Below are 18,822 nucleotides of genomic sequence, written 5' to 3'. Positions count from 1 at the left end.
TCGGATTTACTTTAAAGGGCAACTGTAGTGAGAGGGATATGGAGGCTGCCATATGTATCTCCTTTTAAGCAATACCAGTTGCCTGGAAGGACTGCTGGTCTGTTAGGCTGCCGTAGTGTCTGAATCACAGCAGTAACCAGAAACAGGCATGTAGCTAATCTTGTCAGATCTAATAATAATGGCTTCCCCCACCCGAGGTGAGTACCCCCCAGGGGAGGTTTTTGATGTTACAGAGTCTCTTTAAGAAAGATCACTGATTCTGATTTGTAAATCAACCACCACCCGTAGATATCAACCTGACCTGAAGTGTATCTTGATTATTGACTCTTATTTATGCATTGCTAGTAATCAGCTAATGATGTCTTTCATTTTAGTGCCTGGAATAGTCAAGAACCTAATGATAAACAATAACACCACCACCACTTCTGTGTCTCTGAGCTGGGAGAAACCAGATGGAAATGCCACTGTATATTTAATCCAGATTCCATCACAGCCATCTTTCAGCAAAACCGTGACTACAACATATGACACCATTGTAGGCCTGACACCTGGAAATTACTACAACTTTCTGGTCTCTGCTGTTGTGGGCGAAAATGTAACAGGAGCCGCTTCTAATATACCAGTATACACAAGTGAGTCTTTACCAAAATTGATGGGTTGAATGTATTTTTGTCATTTGCACACAGCAATAACCAGGAACAGGCATGCAGCTAATCTTGTCAGATCTGACAATAATGTCAGAAATACCTGACCTGCTGCATGCTTGTTTAAGATCTGTGGCTGAAGGTATTAGAGGCAGAAGATCAGCAGGACTGTCCAGCAACTGGTATTGCTAAAAAGGTAATACATATGGCAGCCTCCATATCCCTCTCACTTCAGTTGTCCTGTAATTTGGATTTTTTGAGGAATTTGTGTGCTTGTGCTTTCCTGCCAACGTTCCTGCCCATCCTACTGTTTTATTATCAGTTAACAACTGCAAATTGGCTTCCTGACCTTGGTCAGCAGTATTTCCACATTAAAATCCTTTATAATAAAACCCCTGTCTTTGCGTTCTCCCGTGTCCCTGTGTCCGTGCTTCCAGTCCTGACAGTCTGTGAACCTCATTGCATTGTGGGAAATACCAGCTTTTTCCAACTGCCAAGCAAGCAACATCTCCCTGTGTGCATATACTTCGCACAGCGGTGGTTACAGGCGAGCGTATCTGCGCGAGTGTTGCGGGCAGTAGCAGGCGTGGCCTAGCACCCGTTTTTTAACAAATGTGCCTTTTTACTAGTGTTTGCATAAAAAGCATTTAGGGCTGCAGTGAATGAAACAGCTTACCTCTGCTGTGGGAAGGAGGATTAAAAAGATAATTGATGCAGCACTAAAATTATGTTAATGAAGCTCACTGATTCTGATTTGTGAATCAACCACCACCCGTAGATATCAACCTGACCTGAGGTGTATCTTGATTATTGACTCTCATTTATGCATTTCTAGTAATCAGCTAATGATGTGTTTCATTTTAGTGCCTGGAATAGTCAAGAACCTAAAGATAAACAATAACACCACCACCACTTCTGTGTCTCTGAGCTGGGAGAAACCAGATGGAAATGCCACTGTATATTTAATCCAGATTCCATCACAGCCATCTTTCAGCAAAACCGTGACTACAACATATGACACCATTGTAGGCCTGACACCTGGAAATTACTACAACTTTCTGGTCTCTGCTGTTGTGGGTGAAAATGTAACAGGAGCCGCTTCTAATATACCAGCATACACAAGTGAGTCTTTACCAAAATTGAAGAGGTTGAATGTATTTTTCAGTAGGGCATTTGCTGTGGACAAAAAGAAATGTAGCAGACAATGTTGGTATTAAGTCAGTAAACACCGTAACAGCATGCATGTGCAGGGTCTATGGCTATCAGTATTGGAAATAGGGGTGTAGTAGGACTGTCAGGCAATAGGCATTGTTTAAGGTACCATCTCCACTGGCCGCTTTGCCGCCATGCGGTGCAATTGCCGCACAACATACACCTGCATGTTCTTGCAGTCGCGCTGCAATGCGGTTTGGCTCAATACAAACCCTATGAGACCAGCATGCGAAGTGCAGAAAACTAAATATCATACCTCTCTCAGTTCAGGTGTGCTTTCACAGATCAATGATGTAGAAATAATCTTTATGATGGATTAAAACAAATCCGAAGTGAAAATAAACTGATAAAATTAAATAATAGTATGTGTTTTGCTAAAGGTAAATAGAACATGGAACGTATTCTCTTATTCCGTCTGAAGCCTACAAAATTACCTGTTTTTATTAGGAAGACCTCTTCAGCATTAGTGGCAGTGCTGAAATACCGCATTCCTGTGGCAAAACATGGCCTTAATCACCCCAATTCCCGGGGCAAATTTCAGGGCTCCTTCCTGGAAGAGGCAGAGCTTTGTGCAATAGCTCTGCCCCTCTTTGCATCAATCCCCGCTGATCGCCACCTCTCCCCTGCCCCTCTCAGTCTTCTTTCACTGAGAGGGGCGGGGAGAGGTGGAAATCCGTGGAGATTGACACAAATGGAGGCAGAGTTACAGCGCTAAGCTCTGCCTCCCCGGGCAGCAAAATCCACGACTTGGAAAGACGTGGATTTTTGCCCTGGTATTTGGTCGTGATTAAGGCCACGTTTTGCTGTTGGATAGCGGCATTTCAGCACTGCCATTAATGCTGAAGAGATCTGCTAGATAAAAATGGGTAATTTTGTAGGCTTCAGAGTCTCTTTAACTATTAAATTTGTTCTCCTAGGAGATCATTTTTCATCTTCTGTTTAAAATAACATTTTAGCAAAGTCTACTACTATTTTAGCACATAATTAAAATAAATCTGAAGCCATTTTAAAAACAAAAATACAGATACCCAAGGAGAAGGAATGCTTTGGGTCCTACAGAGTCTTCCCATTCTCCTCACTGCCCCCCGTTTACCTGCAGGCTCCTTCGTTCAAATCTTCCACTGGGGGAGACTTAGGAAGTCTTTGGGAGTTTGAGTCCTCCTGAAGATACGCGATACTGTACGGTGCACGCATGAGTGCGTGAAAGTGGGCGTTCGTGCGTGTACAGTGCGGAGCAGTCTGTCTTCGGGAGCCTGAATGCTTCCGAAGACTAACAAAGCCAAAGCTGAAGAGAGCTGTCTATGACCGATCAGTCATAGATTGCTAACGGGGGAGCCTACAGGGGAACTTTGGGGACCTTAAAGAGAAGGGGAAGGCTCCATAGAACCTAGAGCCTTCTCTCTCCTTAGCAGGGGAGGACTGGGACCATTTGGCCTGGAGGGAAAACACAAACTAGAGGCCCATTATCACACACGAGCCTCACGTGCTATATGCCAGTAGTCACGTGGGAATGGGAAATACAGCAAAGACACTTGAGGGACAGAGTGACTGGTAAAGTAATATAATACATTTTGAGTTACTTTGGCTGGGGTTTCCGTCGTGTTCATCGTTCGTGATTATCGCACTTGATCGACCACATCGGCCTGAGATTTCCCAGTATCTCAGATTGATACATTCAACCAATCTCCAGCTGAAATCAGTCAAATATTCGATTGGGCATGCTTGTGGTGGCACATTTTCATCTGATTTAATAATAATTATCGAAAAGGTTGGTGGAGAGATCAAGTCAAGTCAAGTTGAGAGATGTATGGCCACTTTAATTCCCCAAGGCTCATCCCCTCACACATGTATGTCCTCCCCATCACCACCATATACTCCTTTTCCATTCTGATACCTCCCTCCCCCTTTACCAGACCACCAGTCATGCAACACATCTTTACTAACCTCCCTCCTGGCACCATGATCTCTGCTCTGCTAATTCCTAAAGTTACGGCACCCACCCTCCCATCACTGTTGTGAACCATCCTTGCCTTGCTTACATGCTTTTTATTGGTAGTCAGTGGCAGTGCATCACTGTCTACCCACTTTGCTATAGTATGACACACTATAGGCCACATACATTTTCAGTACTAACAGGTGGAAAAGCCAATATGATTCGAACATAGTGAAAAAATCTTTAGATTAGGGTTACTAATAACAAGATTGGGGTGAATAAATTGTGAGGATAAGATAACAAAGTTGAGAGTGAAAGAGCAGAGAAAAGGGGAGAGGCAGATAGGAGAGAAAAGCTGAAAGAGAGGAAAGAAGATATTTGCCTTGCCTGGATTGCACTTATTTAGCTTTCCTGTATGACAAGAAGACACAACCAGCCTGCACTAGGGGAAGGGGGAAACAAGGGTGAATGAGGGAGAGAGACTGAGAATAGCCTGAGATGGAGCAGCAGGGCCGGGCCGAGGCATAGGCTGGAGAGGCTCCAGCCTCAGGGCGCAGTGTAGGAGGGGGCGCAGAATTCATTCAGCTGTCATTCCTAATTGTGTTTGAAGCAGAAAGAAATAAGAAAAGGGGAAACATGGCAGGGACTGCAAGCCAGATAACTACATATTAAGGTGTTGGGGAGGTTGTGGGCAATGTGGCGCCTCTTAGTCTAATAGCAATCAGTGAGTGACAGCTGGGGTGGCAGGATGGAGGGGCGCACTTTGGTGTCTCAGCCTTGGGTGCTGGAGGACCTTGTCCCGGTTCTGTGGAGCAGAGAGCTTATCTGTATTGCAGCCACATCACACAGAGGCTACTTGCCTGTAATATGACTCCTATCACTGCCAATCTCTCACACAAGTCCAGGCAAGGCAGACACAGAACTTAATTGGATTGTTACTGCAGTGAGTCAGATGTGGAATTCTCTCGGAATGTAACTGCAGTGGATCAGGGCATGTTCAGAACTCTCTGGGACTGTAACTGCCATTGAATGGCAAACAAGTTTTAATTTATTCTTCTGTGCGTTCAAGACTTACTTGCATTACTTGGGTCCATATTCACTGTAGGTATCAATTTGTTTAATTGTCTTGGTGAACAAACACAAACAGTATACATGGTAAGGTCAGCAGTATAAACAAGTTTACACAAATTCCCTGTTGGGAAGCCCTAAAACTTAACTTGCTTTAGCATATACTAAAAACTAATGCCACATTTGAAAACTTAGGTAAGTGTGTGAAGAGTAACTGCTCATATGGTAGGTGGACACATAAACTGCCCCCTGTAAACACTGAAGCACAGCAATTCAGTCTCTAGACAGCTTGCATGGGATGAAAAACATTGAACTACAGTACAGCCGCAGTTCCCTTATTGAACATAAAGTGAATCTTATCCCCACTGCTAATCCCTACATGTTTTACCTCCCTAAGACATTAAAGAACAAAGCTCCCCCTCATTAATCATAAGTAAATAGCAATAAAGCAACAATTATGTATAAGACTTGAGCCTGAGACAAAAGGATCAAAATGAAAAAATCTTTATTAATAACCAACTCAACGTTAAAAACAATTAAAAACAAGCAGCCAACCAGGGTCATAGGCCCCTAAATAACATTTCATCATAAATTGAGTCACATGTCAGGGTAATTATGGATAAAACAATTGTTTGCCTGGGGGATCATGTGGAAAAATGCATAGCGGTGTCCCATTAATTATCTAAATCAATATTGTTATCTAGAGACATCCACTCCACATATAGACCCACAGGGAAACAAACTTAGTATAAAAGAATGTAATAAGTATTTATCAGCCTTCTCTGGAATTACTCCTAAAATAAAGTGCTAGTGCTATATATTATCACCAATCTGTGCTAACAATTAACATCCAAGTATAATATATAATTCATAAATAAACACACAATCCTAACTTCAAAAAATCATCAATAAATAGTGAACAATTCAATATATTGAAACAGTGTGCAAAAAGCAATGAGGTAGATAAGAACAGCGGGCAGCGCTGTTGCAGCCATCCTAGGTCTTTCTACTTTATTATCGGGTGAGTCCTCATGTCCTTTCTCTTCTGGTCTTTGTCGTCACTTGAGTTAATCACTCACTTCATATTGACGTCCTTGTGTCGCCATCTTTCTCATGCTGCTGTTTCATTATATCTACCTCTATGCTAATGTGTTTTTTTCACTTCTTATCTACCTCATTGCTTTTTGCACACTGTTTTAATATATTGAATTGGTCACTATTTATTGATATTTTTTTGAAGTTAGGATTGTGTGTTTATTTATGAATTATATATTATACTTGGATGTTAATTGTTAGCACAGATTGGTGATAATATATAGCACTAGCACTTTATTTTAGTAGTAATTCCAGTGGAGGCTGATAAATACTTATTACATTCTTATATACTAAGTTTGTTTCCCTGTGGGTCTATATGTGGAGTGGATGTCTCTAGATAACAATATTGATTTAGATAATTAATGGGACACCGCTATGCATTTTTCCACATGATCCCCCCAGGCAAACATTTGTTTTATCCAGGATTACCCTGACGTGTGACTCAATTTATGATGAAATGTTATTTAGGGGCCTATGACCCTGGTTGGCTACTTCTTTTTAATTGTTTTTAACGTTGAGTTGGTTATGAATAAAGATTTTTCCATTTTGATCCTTTTGTCTCAGGCTCAAGTCTTATGCATAATTGTTGCTTTATTGCTATTTACTTATGATTAATGAGGGGGAGCTTTGTTCTTTAATGTCTTAGTCAGTTTAGTTGGAGGTCGATGACCTCTTTCCTCCTGCTTATCTAACCTATTTAGGTATATAAGGTAATTATTGTTGCCTGAGTTTGTCTGCTCGTATGGTGTGGTGCTATACATGTTTTACCTCCAGTATGGAGTTTCATTGGGGGAAATAATAAAAAAAATGCAAGCTTGTGTAGCCAGAGTAGTCTCTGCCAGTACTCCTGAAATCTTTGGAATATCCCTATCCAGCAGTTCTTGTAAGCTACCAGTGATCAGTAGTGTCAGGGTCTCCGACCCATCTGTAAAACATCAAAAATACCAGATTGTTTGCTTGGGCTTTGACCTCCAGCTTTCAAACCATTTCAAAAATACATTTCATTTTATTTTTGATGGAGCAGAGTGGTCTAAACACGCAGATAGGCACCCAGTATAACAAGTTAGAACTCTTTACTGAAGAAAAACATGCAGAGGTATATCTTACACAACCATCAGATAATGTAGCTTATTTAGAACAGAGAGGATCATAGAGAATACAGGAAACACCAATCCCACAAAGATCATCATCATATTTTACACACAGTGACATCTAGTGGTTGTTTTACTATACTGAAGTTTAAGGTAATAATGTTGTTAAATCTCTAACAATTTTATCTTATTTTTTTTCTTAACTTGTTTAGTAAATTGTATGGAGAAAATTAGAGGTGCTTTTATTGCTATAACTCCATACTGAATACTTTAATTGATACATACAGACATTGTGTTTGGTATATTAAATGATATAAAATAAACATCCATCAAGTAGTCAATATGTATGGTATGCTTTGTGCAGTATGCATGGTTATTTCTGAAGTAAGGAACAGAAGAAAAAAAGCGAAAATAAGTATTCCATAACTGATTACTTGCTTTGTTTTTAGAGCCGAATGTGGTGAAAAACTTGACAGTACTCAGCTTTACTGACACTTCTGTATCTCTAAGCTGGGGTAGTCCATCTGGAAACCTGAGTTTGTATGTAGTAAAGCTCCAGCAAAATGCAAGCTACAGTGAAAGCACCATACTGAATTACTTTACAGTTCAATATTTGACACCTGGATCTAACTACACTTTCCTGGTCTTTGCTCTGGCTGGTAACAACACTGGAGGCAGCTCAGCAATATCCCAGTACACAAGTAAGTGATTGCTGTGTAACATAGCTCCCAACTGTCTCTTTTGGAGGGACAGTTCCTCTTTGGGACCCAAATCTCTCTGTCCATCTTTCTTCCTTGGCATGGAACAAGAATACATGCGCTGATCTAACCTTAGTACAAAAATGCAAATCCACCAGCTGCTCAGGCTTCCACATCCATATGAGATGTCATCAGAAGTTTTGAAAAAATCCTCAGTGGTTGGTGCAATACTGGATGGCTGAAGTCACCAACAATGTGCTCAAAATGTATAAGGTGACTGCCACCCAGACAATATAGAAATCAATTGTTACTAGATCATACACACAGTAACCGGTTTATTCCAGTGAATGTTGCATAAAAACAGTATACAAATACTTACATTGCAGGCCCTTATGAAAGGGACCCTTTACATGTAATGCGCGTCTTGTGTATATAAAATACACTAAAACCAACAGGAAAGCATTAGACAGATGCCAAATCTCCAGTTCCCGACCGGTTTCAGCTATCTGCCCTCGTCAGGGGGTGCTGGAGATTGAGCTACAAACAGTTTTATAGAGCATTATCACTTACTTGAATTGATACTTATCACCGCAAGCAAAGAAGCTGGCTCAAGCAGTTTTGAGCACTGTGTTGGTGACTGCAGACGCGGATTTCTGGCAAGGCCACCTAGACAGTGGCCTAGGGCGCCAGAAAATGAGTCTTGTTTAGGGCGGCTGTCGGGTAATAAAGTGTGAGGAACCAGCTCAATCAAAGCTCTGGACCCCGCTATCATTAATGCCCGTAGCCGCCAGCTGCGGGCAGCCTGCACTCACCTCCTCTGCCAGCAAATACACTCTGCAGTGACGGCAGCCAGACCCAGTCCATCTGCGGACACTCTGCATAAAGTTTGCAGACAGCCGCGGGCAAACTGAGTGGCTGGGTTTGGCATGTGGCATGCGGTGGCGGCAGTAGTCGGGGGATAGAAGGGCACAGGAAGCATGAAGCGATCATGCGTGGGAGGCAGCCAGTGCACAAAAACCAACAGACAACTTACATGTGTTGCTTGGTGGCAGCACAGCTGACTGTCCTCCACTGCATGCCTCACACTGTCCCATCCAACTTCCCTGCTGGGCCATTGGGGTGATGAGGGAGAGGACCAGAGCAGCGGCAGTACAGAGATGATCTTGCAGGGCATGGCTCTTTGTTCCTGGCTGTCACAAGTTCTCCCACCCAGCCCCCTTCTGCCTCCGGGCTGCATGCTTCACACACACATTCCTCTACTGCCGGGAGAATCAAATGTAAACTTCTTCCTCCCTCCGATCAAATGCGCTTCCACCATTTGGAGATTTCCACACAAACATCAGCTGGGATGAGTGGTATGGGGACAGAGGGAGAACAAATAAACAATGTCTGTCTGCACTCAGGTGCAATTTAGATAAGGTGACTGACTTGCTGGGGATGAGGGCTGCTACTGACTGCTCTGTTTGTCTCAGCTTGCTTGACAGTCTGTATGATTGAGATGTCCATACACATTACTTGTTGTTTGGCATCAATATCCCTGCCAATTCAATCATAATGATTTAATCTGGCTGAGATTAATGCCACAGCATGGTCAGTCACCCAATTGAAAGTTTCCATTGATTTCCAGCTGGCATGCTGGAAAAATCATAAGAGTCGAAAGAGCCCAATTGGGTGCGCATGGCGGTATCGTCGACGACCAATGGACTCCTCACCAGTCTCCCCTACAAGTGTATGTGTCCTACCCCCAAGCCTGTGGTAAGTGTGTGGAAGCAGCACACCTTTCACACTGGTGCAACTCCTTCACCTTCTCCTGTGTCCAGCTTTCTCCATTGCCACTGGAGCGCCTGTACCACTGCCACATCTTGTACTGACATCACTATTCAAAAACATGCCAGACACAGGAGGAAGTGAAAATTCAGGCGTCCTGACAGATGAGCCTGCAATGTGGCAGAACAATCGATTTTACTCTGATCATGGGATCGAATCAGAGTGGAATTGATTCCTACCACACACAGTACAAAAATGTTCAATAAATTCCAGCAGGACATCAATTGGAAATTGATTGAATCGCAGCATTACACTGTTCTATCCAGTGCAACGCTTTGCGTCACAGATAAACCACCACATCAGGCCAGTTAATGTTAAATATTTCATCTAGTTTGATCAATACTTTCGATCAATTTTAGGTCAATATTGATCAAAAAGCATTCTAAAAGAAATAATTTGGGAAATCAACCTCCTGCAAATTTGATAACTGATTGAATCTTCCAGGAAGTCGATACATGTATGGGCTTCGTGCAAGCAGGGATGGAAGGCAGTAGCATCATTTAGTGTTTGTGTGGGTGGTGGTGGGGGTGGAGGGGCGGTTGTTAAAAGTTGGCCTCGGGCTCTGAAAAGTAGAAATCCGGCCCTGCCGGATCATATGATGATGATTGAAAGGGCCAGTGTTGTTTGAGTGATAAAACTACAACTTTCTGAATTTTTTGTGGTATCCATGGCGAGGGTTGTGGTGTGGGTGTGGCAGGGGCATTTCTTAAATTGTCCCTCTTTCTTATTTCAAAAAGTTTGGAGGTATGTGTGTAGTTTCATTAAAACAAACTTTCAGAAACCAAGACAGTCATTCGCAGCTGAAGATTACATTTCAAGAGGTGGTTCATTGCAGCACCCAGAGAAAAACAGTTGGCCAATAAATTCCACTACTGACAGTGACTACTGCTTACTTCTCATGCTTTGTTGGGCACATTTAGGCCTCAGTTACACTTAATGTATTCGCTTACTTATTTTCTAATATATACTAGGGATGGGACGACGAATCCGGCAAATCCACGAATCCCTCGACAATTGGGAAATATTCGAGATTCGTGGATTCGAATCCCGACGCCATTTTCTACTTTACGAATCCGCAGAATCCTGACGCTGCATCGCCGCGCATCCGCCGCTCGCACTCGTCCTCCTCCGCCCCCCCCCCCGCGCCTCCTCCGCCCGCCCGCATACTTTGTATCAACTCACCTGTCCAGTGGAGCGCAGAGCGGCAGACCTCTCGCTGACTTCCTGGTTCCCTCTAGTGACGGCTTTTACAATGACGTCATCAGTAAAAGCCGGCCCGGCCACTAGAGGGAACCGAGAAGTAACGACGAGGTCTGCCGCTCTGCGCTCCACTGGACAGGTGAGTTGATACTTATGTAGGGGTGAGCGGAGGAGGCACGGGGGACGGAGGAGGCCGTGGGGGTGAGCGGAGGAGGCACGGGGGGGGGGGGCGACGACGACGACACCTACCTACCTACCTACCGGCCACTATACTTACCTACCTACAGGCCACTATACCTACCTACCTACAGGCCCCTATACCTACCTAAAGGCCCCCTATACGTACCTACCTACCTACCTACCGGCCACTATACCTACCTACCTACAGGCCCCTATACCTACCTAAAGGCCCCCTATACGTACCTACCTACCTACCTAAAGGCCCCTATACCTACCTACAGGCCTCTATACCTACCTACCTAAAGGCCCCCTATACGTGCCTACCTACCTAAAGGCCCCTATACCTACCTACCTAAAGGCCCCTATACCTACCTACCTACATATACTTAAGGCCCTATACCCTGCTACCTATACTAAAGGTCCCTTTAACTACCTACCTACCTACAGGACACTATACCTACCTACCTACCGGCCACTATACCTACCTACCGGCCACTATACCTACCTACCTACCTACAGGCCACTATACCTACCTAAAGGCCCCCTATACGTACCTACCTACCTACCTACCTTAAGGCCCCTATACCTACCTACCTACCTAAAGGCCCCTATACCTACCTACATACCTACCTATACTTAAGGCCCTATACCCTGCTACCTATACTGAAGGTCCCTTTACCTACCTAAAGGCCCCTATACCTACCTACATACCTACCTATACTTAAGGCCTCTATATACCCTGTTACCTATACTGAAGGCCCATATACCCTGCTACCTATACTGAAGGCCCATATACCCTGCTACCTATACTGAAGGTCCCTTTACCTACCTAAAGGCCCCTATACCTACCTACATACCTACCTATACTTAAGGCCTCTATATACCCTGCTACCTATACTGAAGACCCATATACCCTGCTACCTATACTGAAGGCCCATATACCCTGCTACCTATACTGAAGGCCCATATACCCTGCTACCTATACTGAAGGCCCATATACCCTGCTACCTATACTGAAGGCCCATATACCCTGCTACCTATACTGAAGGCCCATATACCTTTCTACCTATACTGCAGGCCCCTATACCTTGCTACCTATACTGCAGGCCCCTATACCTTGCTACCTATACTGAAAGCTACCAATATTGAAGGCACCCATACCTAGCTAGCTATACTGAAGGCACCTTTACCTCGCTACCTATACTGCGGGCAACTATACCACGGATCGCACAATTCGTATGTGCAGGATTCGTTAGATTCGGGATTCGAAAGGTTCGAGATATTCGAGAACCTTTTTAGATTCGGATCCGGATTCGGATTCGAAGAAATTGTGGATTCGTCCCATCCCTTTTATGTTCTCATACTGTACATACTGTATGTTCTAAAACATGCCCATCCACAGCAACAATGCAATTAATAATTTTAATGTATAAACACATACTGCATACTGTGAATGTTTATTCCCTTGTTTTCTATGAGCTGCAATCAACAGGCTGGGTGCAGTCACAGCCTGTCCAGAAATTCCAGACTTCTCTTGCCATTGAAGTCAAAAGCTGCACCCAGGTCCATAGGAATTAATATAGAGAAATTTCACTTGGATAATACATGTTTTTTAACATTGAGGGGACTTGCAAAATACCTCTTAACCCTTCCAATTGCAAAGCACCCCTGTACTGATGATAAGAACAATGGACTCTTCCTCACCTCTATGTGCCCAAAGGGAAGGTGGGATAGTACAAACAGGAGAGCTTATGGTGCTATCTGGTTACCCACTTAGTAAGACGGTGAACAGAAAGACACCCCAAGACTTTCAGCAGATCCCTTACCATCTTGCCAGGATAAAGTAGAACCAATAAAACTCATAGGTGTTGTATTATTTTATTTTAAATTGATCTTGCTAGAAGTCTTCTTCAGTCTTTCGGACCCCATTTTTGTCCAATGCTTTATTTAAGTTGCTAGAACTGTTCTTCTTGGACACACTGTCTCTTTGTTAATTACATTCTTAAATGCAGAGAGAACATGGCAGATTTATCAAAGCTAGTGCAAGGAAAACTGGAGCAGAACTGGTACAAAAATGTAGCAGATGCCCAGATCAAGTTTTCTTTATGATGGGACACTCTAAGAAACTGCTCCATTTCTATAACGTTTCTGACCCAGATTTCATCCAATACTCCTTAAACTGGTTTTGATAAATGCACCCCACTGTCCCCAGCAGCATGTATCCTTTTTGAGCTCTTTTGCTCAGCTGATGTAATGTAGTCAGTTGCACCTATAGTCATATGATGCGACAAGGTGATGTGGCTGGGTTATATTGGCAGCAGTGGCAATTGTTTAAACAACTGTTTATTTTCTCTCTGTAGGATTCTCAACCTTCTAACCCTTACATATACAACTGGACTAACTGACCATTTTGTGTGTGAATGGCTCTAATCATATGATGCAAACTTAGCTTCTTGCTAAACAGTTAAAATCGTTTTCTGAATGGCCATGATCATGGGCGTTACAATCACCCCTGCGACCCCTGCCATCACCATGCCCAGAGGCTTTGGGGGCCCCTCCTTCTCCCTCTCCCCAGCCGCAAGTTCAGCTAATGAGCAAAAAAACCTCTTCGTTTGCAAAGAAAAAACATCCCTGCCACCTCATCCCGCCATGCAGAGTAGCGAGTAGCAGAAGAGTCTGTAATGTTTTCCTGCTGCCAGATGCTGCTTCACAGCAGAACACTTCCTGCTGCCATTTGCTCCCAATCACATGACCCTCATGGGGTTTGGGGACCAAGGGGGCCCCATTCTATCATTTTTGCATGAGGCATTATTAAGTCTAGTTAGGCCACTGGCCATGAATTCAAATGATAAGAATCTGCCATATAACTTTTGAATGCCGATAGCTCTCATTGCTCTTTTTTTTTTTTTTTTTTTTCTGTTCTTCTAGAGCCTGGAAAAGTAAAAAACCTTCACACATTGACCATCACCACTACTTCCATATCTCTGAGCTGGCAGGTGCCAGATGGAAGATTCAGTACTTATCAAATCCAGACTACAGGAAATTCGGCTAACTGGACAAATGTAACAACAACAAATTCCATTACTATTAATAATCTGGTACCTGGAGAAAGTTACACATTACTGGTCTGGGCTCTGGGTGATGGATCTATACAAGGAGACAGGGAATCAGTATCTGCTCGCACCAGTAAGTATGAATTGAAAGCATTCCTTCTGTTTTAAAGACTCATGCACATGCTAAACTGAAGTCATTTGGAATGTCCAACAGATGACAGATTTTGCTGTATTGGATGACAATCATGTGCAAAAATGTAGCCAAATGACATGGAAGAGCAGCGGCCATCGGGCATTTTGCTCAATCCAACACACATGACAGTTGGGCAGATATTGTGCAGCCAGCCATGTGTGTTCAATATAGTCTAAACAACATTGTTCTACTGAATGTGGACATGTCATGCATAATGTCATTCCCGCTTGCATGCACAGTGTTTTAAAGCTAATGGGAACCGGTTTTTTTTTTTTTAAGTCAGATACTCACCTAAGGAGAGAGAGGATCTGGGTCCCATAGAGCATTCCCTCTCCTCTCCCGGTACCCGCTACTGTCCTGGCTCCCCCGTAGCGGTATTCAACCGTTTCGGTCAAATACCGCTGTCTCGCCGCCTGTCTTCGGGAGGACTCGGCTCCCGAAGACTTCCGAAGTCCCCTCGGCATGGGATGAGAACGGAGGAGCCAGCGCTGCACCGGGGACACCGAGAGAGGAGAGGGATGAGAGGGATGGCTCATTAGGACCGAGCCTTCCCTCTCCTTAGGTGAGTATCAGCCTTTTTTTTTTTTTAAACCGGGGTTACATTAGCTTTAATGAGTTGGTTGTGTGCAGAAATGACAAGTCTATTACGTTGCCAGTAAAGCAGTTTTCCGTGACATTGGTTATCTGATTTCCACGACTTTTGATCGGTGTGTATACAGACCTTGAGACAGTTTTTCCTTAAAGGATACATAAGCGAAAATTAATAAATGCCGATCTACTTACCTGGGATTTCCTCCAGCCCCTTGAAGTCTCCGTGCCCCTCAGAAGGGACAGCAGAAGAGTGGCTGCAAGCAGAGCTGTGACGTGGGACACAGAGACATTGAGGGGCTGGAGGAAGCCCCAGGTAAGTAGATCAGCATTTATTAATTTTCGCTTATGTATCCTTTAAGGAATGATTTAGACACACAGTTAAACCAGGGATTTATTATGTGGTTCAGCTACGTAGAAGTCTCCACTTCCCCTGTAAATCAGGCACACATATAGGCTCTAGTTTATACAGTCTGCAAACTGCATTCACTGTTTCATTGACAGTGCATGGTGCACTGAGTCAGTTTCATAACCATTTTTTCAATTAAAATGGTCACACAGCTGTGATTCTTGAAATCATGATTCTGTTCAGACCGGTGCAAGTTTTGGTAAGCCCGTACTGCTACAGATTTATAGAATGGAGTGGCATCTGTAAAACTGTACAAATTGTTTCATTTGAATGAGTGAAACCGAAATTCACTTTCACAGAAATTGCTTTAAAATACATTTATTATGTTTAATACTAAAAATAATTAAAAAAAAGTAAAAAAACAAAAAACAAACAAAAACAAACTCTTCCTAGTTCCTAGTACTGATTGACTAATGGGTGGACATGGCACTACAGAAACACAATACCTATGGTTGGTTCTGGAATTTAAAGAAAGGCAAAGTTTGACCAAGACTGTTGGAACTATACATAAGCTTACCTTTGCTTACATCTCAAAGCCAACCAGAGACTTTCTCTTTTTATCTCTAAAGTATAAACAGAGATAAATGGGTGCTAAGTTTTAAATAAACTTTATCTGGTGCAGCAAAGATGGACAGGCTTCTGTAATTTTCCAGTGCGAAGTTTGAAGGTACAGTCTCAGAGATTTCTTTAACAATACTAATTATATACCCAAACTTTATTATTTATTATTATTATAAAGTTACCCTGTAGAAGTAGATTCCCTACTATATCCTGAAAGAGATGTGTTTAGTAAAGACACTGTTGCAGTTTAGTTTCCTGAAAAAGTTGACCCCTTCCTAATCCAGCCATGTAAAAAATGTTTTGAAATGTATCCAAATCATGGTTGGATCTATAGCTCTGCCCATTCTCTTTTAATTTCCACCTTACCAATTCCTTTCTTATGAGTCATGCTGTGTGCACTGTGTTTACAGTCCTCTGCTCTTTTAGACTGCTCTTGAGACAGCCTTCAACCTTCAGAGCAATTGTCTTGCCTCTGCACTCATCAAAAGGGAGTGGGGAAAGAGGGAGTTAGTAGAGCTGCCATATTTATTTCCTCTTAAAGGGGAACTTTAACCCAGGATTGAACTTCATCCCAATCAGTAGTTGATACCTCTTTTCCCACAAAAAAAAAATTACCTTTTCTCGATTAGATTATCAGAGGGGTCTGCATAGCTGATATTGTGGTGAAACCCTTCCTACAGTGTGATGTCACTACCATGGTCCTGACAGTTTGCTGTCTGTGAACCTTGTTGCATTGTGGGAAATAATGGCTGTTTCCAACTGCCAAGCAAGCAATATCTCCTTCTGTGCATAGAACTCTCAGTAATGGACAGATCACCAGGCAGAACTAAAGATGTCACCACCAGTGCAGAAGATGCCGACCTGGTGAGGTCGGCATCTGCAATGGAAGGGCCAACGGGCCACCGGCTGGGAGCGGAGCTGTGGCGAGGGACACATAGGCTGCCAGGGGATAAGTAGATCTTATTTTTTTTATCCTTCTCGCACCTTCCTTACCTTTAAGGCTGTGTTCCCACTTGAGCGGAGAACAGTCATTTGTTGTCCGTTCTCCACTCATCGTAAAACTGACAGTGAATGTCTCCTATTATATAAATAGGAGCCATTCACACTTGCAACAGATCCGTGGGATCCATTGTAGTAAGCAAACCACACTTCTGTGCAATCCGTGATAATCCCGGGCCAGGCAGATGCATTCCCCCCTACAACCCACATGTCCTGCTGCCGATCACTGCCACTTGCCGCTGCCTGGTCCCTCATACACAGCCCAATGGCCGGCAGAAACATGGGGATATCCATTGGGCTGCACACTTGTCACTTTGTAATCAACCCGCCGCGGTAAGCGGACCTCATTTCTGTGCAGTCTGTGGCTGCGATATTTACGGGTGGATGCTTTCTCCCATATAGGGGCAGCACGGTGGCGTAGTGGTTAGCACCTCACCTTGCAGCGCTGGGTCCCTGGTTCGAATCCCAGCCAGGGCACTATCTGCAAGGAGTTTGTATGTCCTCCCCGTGTCTGCGTGGTTTTCCTCCGGGAACTCCGGTTTCCTCCCACATCCCCAAAACATACAGATAAGTTAATTGGCTTCCCCTTAAATTGGCCCTAGACTACAATACATACACTACACGATACATACATAGACATACGACTATGGTAGGGATGAGCTCCTCTGAGGGACAGTTAGTGACAAGACTATATTCTCTGTACAGCGCTGCATAAGATTTCAACGCTGTATAATTACTAAATAATAAAACAATATTAATAATAATAATAATAATAATAATAATAATAATGCCTATGGGGTAATGTATCTTCCCCCGGCTACAGGCGGACCATTGGAGTGGACACTACACTGTCACTGCAAGTGATCCTGTACATTTCCAGCCCAGTACAGTCCTGTAATGTCAGTTTTGCATCAGTTTTACCTGACTGGTTTGGAACTGTACACCTTTTATGTGTGAGCACAATCATAGGCTTGGTTCACACATACATTTTGATTTTTATGAAATTATTGAAAAATGTAGTCCATTTTGATAACTTCTAATCAATAGGATTTACTGACATCCTAGTAAGTAACTAATTTACCTCAGAAACCTTTTGTGACTGCTATTTTGTTCCTTCCCCCCCCCCTAGATGCTGCAGTTTTCATGATTTCAATAACTTACAAATCAAGTGATCCACAGAATAAGAGTGTAATTATTAATCAGGTAAGATACACAAATCACATTAAAATTAGAATGTATTGTGTTTGTTTAGTAAAATGTTAGTTACAATAATTACGGTACTATTCATTTTCTTTCTTGTAGCTCAACCTACTCCTGCAAAACAGGTTTCCAAATGTGACCGTGACGGCTGCCTATAAGGAGGGGAACTAAATCAACAAATGAATACTTGTGGAACCTTCGATGCATGAATGGCAATGTCTGATGGAGCACCCAAATATTCCGAGCCCAGGAAATCAAGAAAAATAAAGCGTGTTTTTTACTCATCTTTCCATGAAAGTATTACAATATTTTCTATAGTTTACAAGTAAAGAATAAACTTTAAAATACAAACTGTTATACAGATGTGATTAGTATATATGTATACTTTGTTTTTTTACTTGATGTAACATTGCACTTATAACTTACAAATTAATAAATAAAATGAAATTCATCAATATGCAAATAAAATAAATAAATCAATAAAATAGTATTTCAGATTATTATTATCATCATCATTATCATCATCACATGCTTACTGCTAATATGATTCTATCTCTTCATCTACTACTTCTTAATATAAGATATGAGAATTGTTGAGAGATGATGGAGTGGCGCAATATAAAGTATAAAGGACATATAAATCAATAATATTTAACCCTTAGACTGCCACTAACGTCTGTAGGTGTTCTGTGTTTTCGCATCCATATACCACGGATGTCTATAAGCTTTTTTAATACAAAACTACTTCTGCCTGCAGCTGATGTCTATAGGCTATTTTGTAAGCCTCAACCCAAAAACACCCTAAAATCTATTCTACTACTTATCACAGATAAATGTTACCACAAATCTCTCAGTTGATGGCTAGTTAGGC

At 42.7% G+C, this 18,822-nt stretch overlaps 1 protein-coding gene across 5 annotated transcripts in view; it reads left to right on the top strand.

Moving 5' to 3' along the window:
- LOC137571707 (receptor-type tyrosine-protein phosphatase beta-like) overlaps nucleotides 1–18,308 on the top strand; it is a 103,636-nt gene extending 85,328 nt beyond the window's left edge. For all 5 annotated transcript variants that reach the window (XM_068281245.1, XM_068281249.1, XM_068281248.1 and 2 more), the window contains 6 exons: nucleotides 375–632; nucleotides 1,509–1,766; nucleotides 7,493–7,744; nucleotides 13,877–14,134; nucleotides 17,881–17,954; nucleotides 18,054–18,308. In XM_068281245.1, coding sequence (XP_068137346.1) covers nucleotides 375–632; nucleotides 1,509–1,766; nucleotides 7,493–7,744; nucleotides 13,877–14,134; nucleotides 17,881–17,954; nucleotides 18,054–18,122 — 1,169 coding nt within the window. In that variant the 3' untranslated portion in view covers nucleotides 18,123–18,308. The remainder of the gene's footprint in view (nucleotides 1–374; nucleotides 633–1,508; nucleotides 1,767–7,492; nucleotides 7,745–13,876; nucleotides 14,135–17,880; nucleotides 17,955–18,053) is intronic.
- The last annotated feature ends 514 nt before the right edge of the window (nucleotides 18,309–18,822 follow it).

This window comes from Hyperolius riggenbachi, chromosome 4 (assembly GCF_040937935.1).
Source record: "Hyperolius riggenbachi isolate aHypRig1 chromosome 4, aHypRig1.pri, whole genome shotgun sequence".
Taxonomy (NCBI): domain Eukaryota; kingdom Metazoa; phylum Chordata; class Amphibia; order Anura; family Hyperoliidae; genus Hyperolius; species Hyperolius riggenbachi.
Note: the sequence above shows the minus strand (reverse complement) of the source record. Positions and strands in the feature narration are given on the sequence as shown.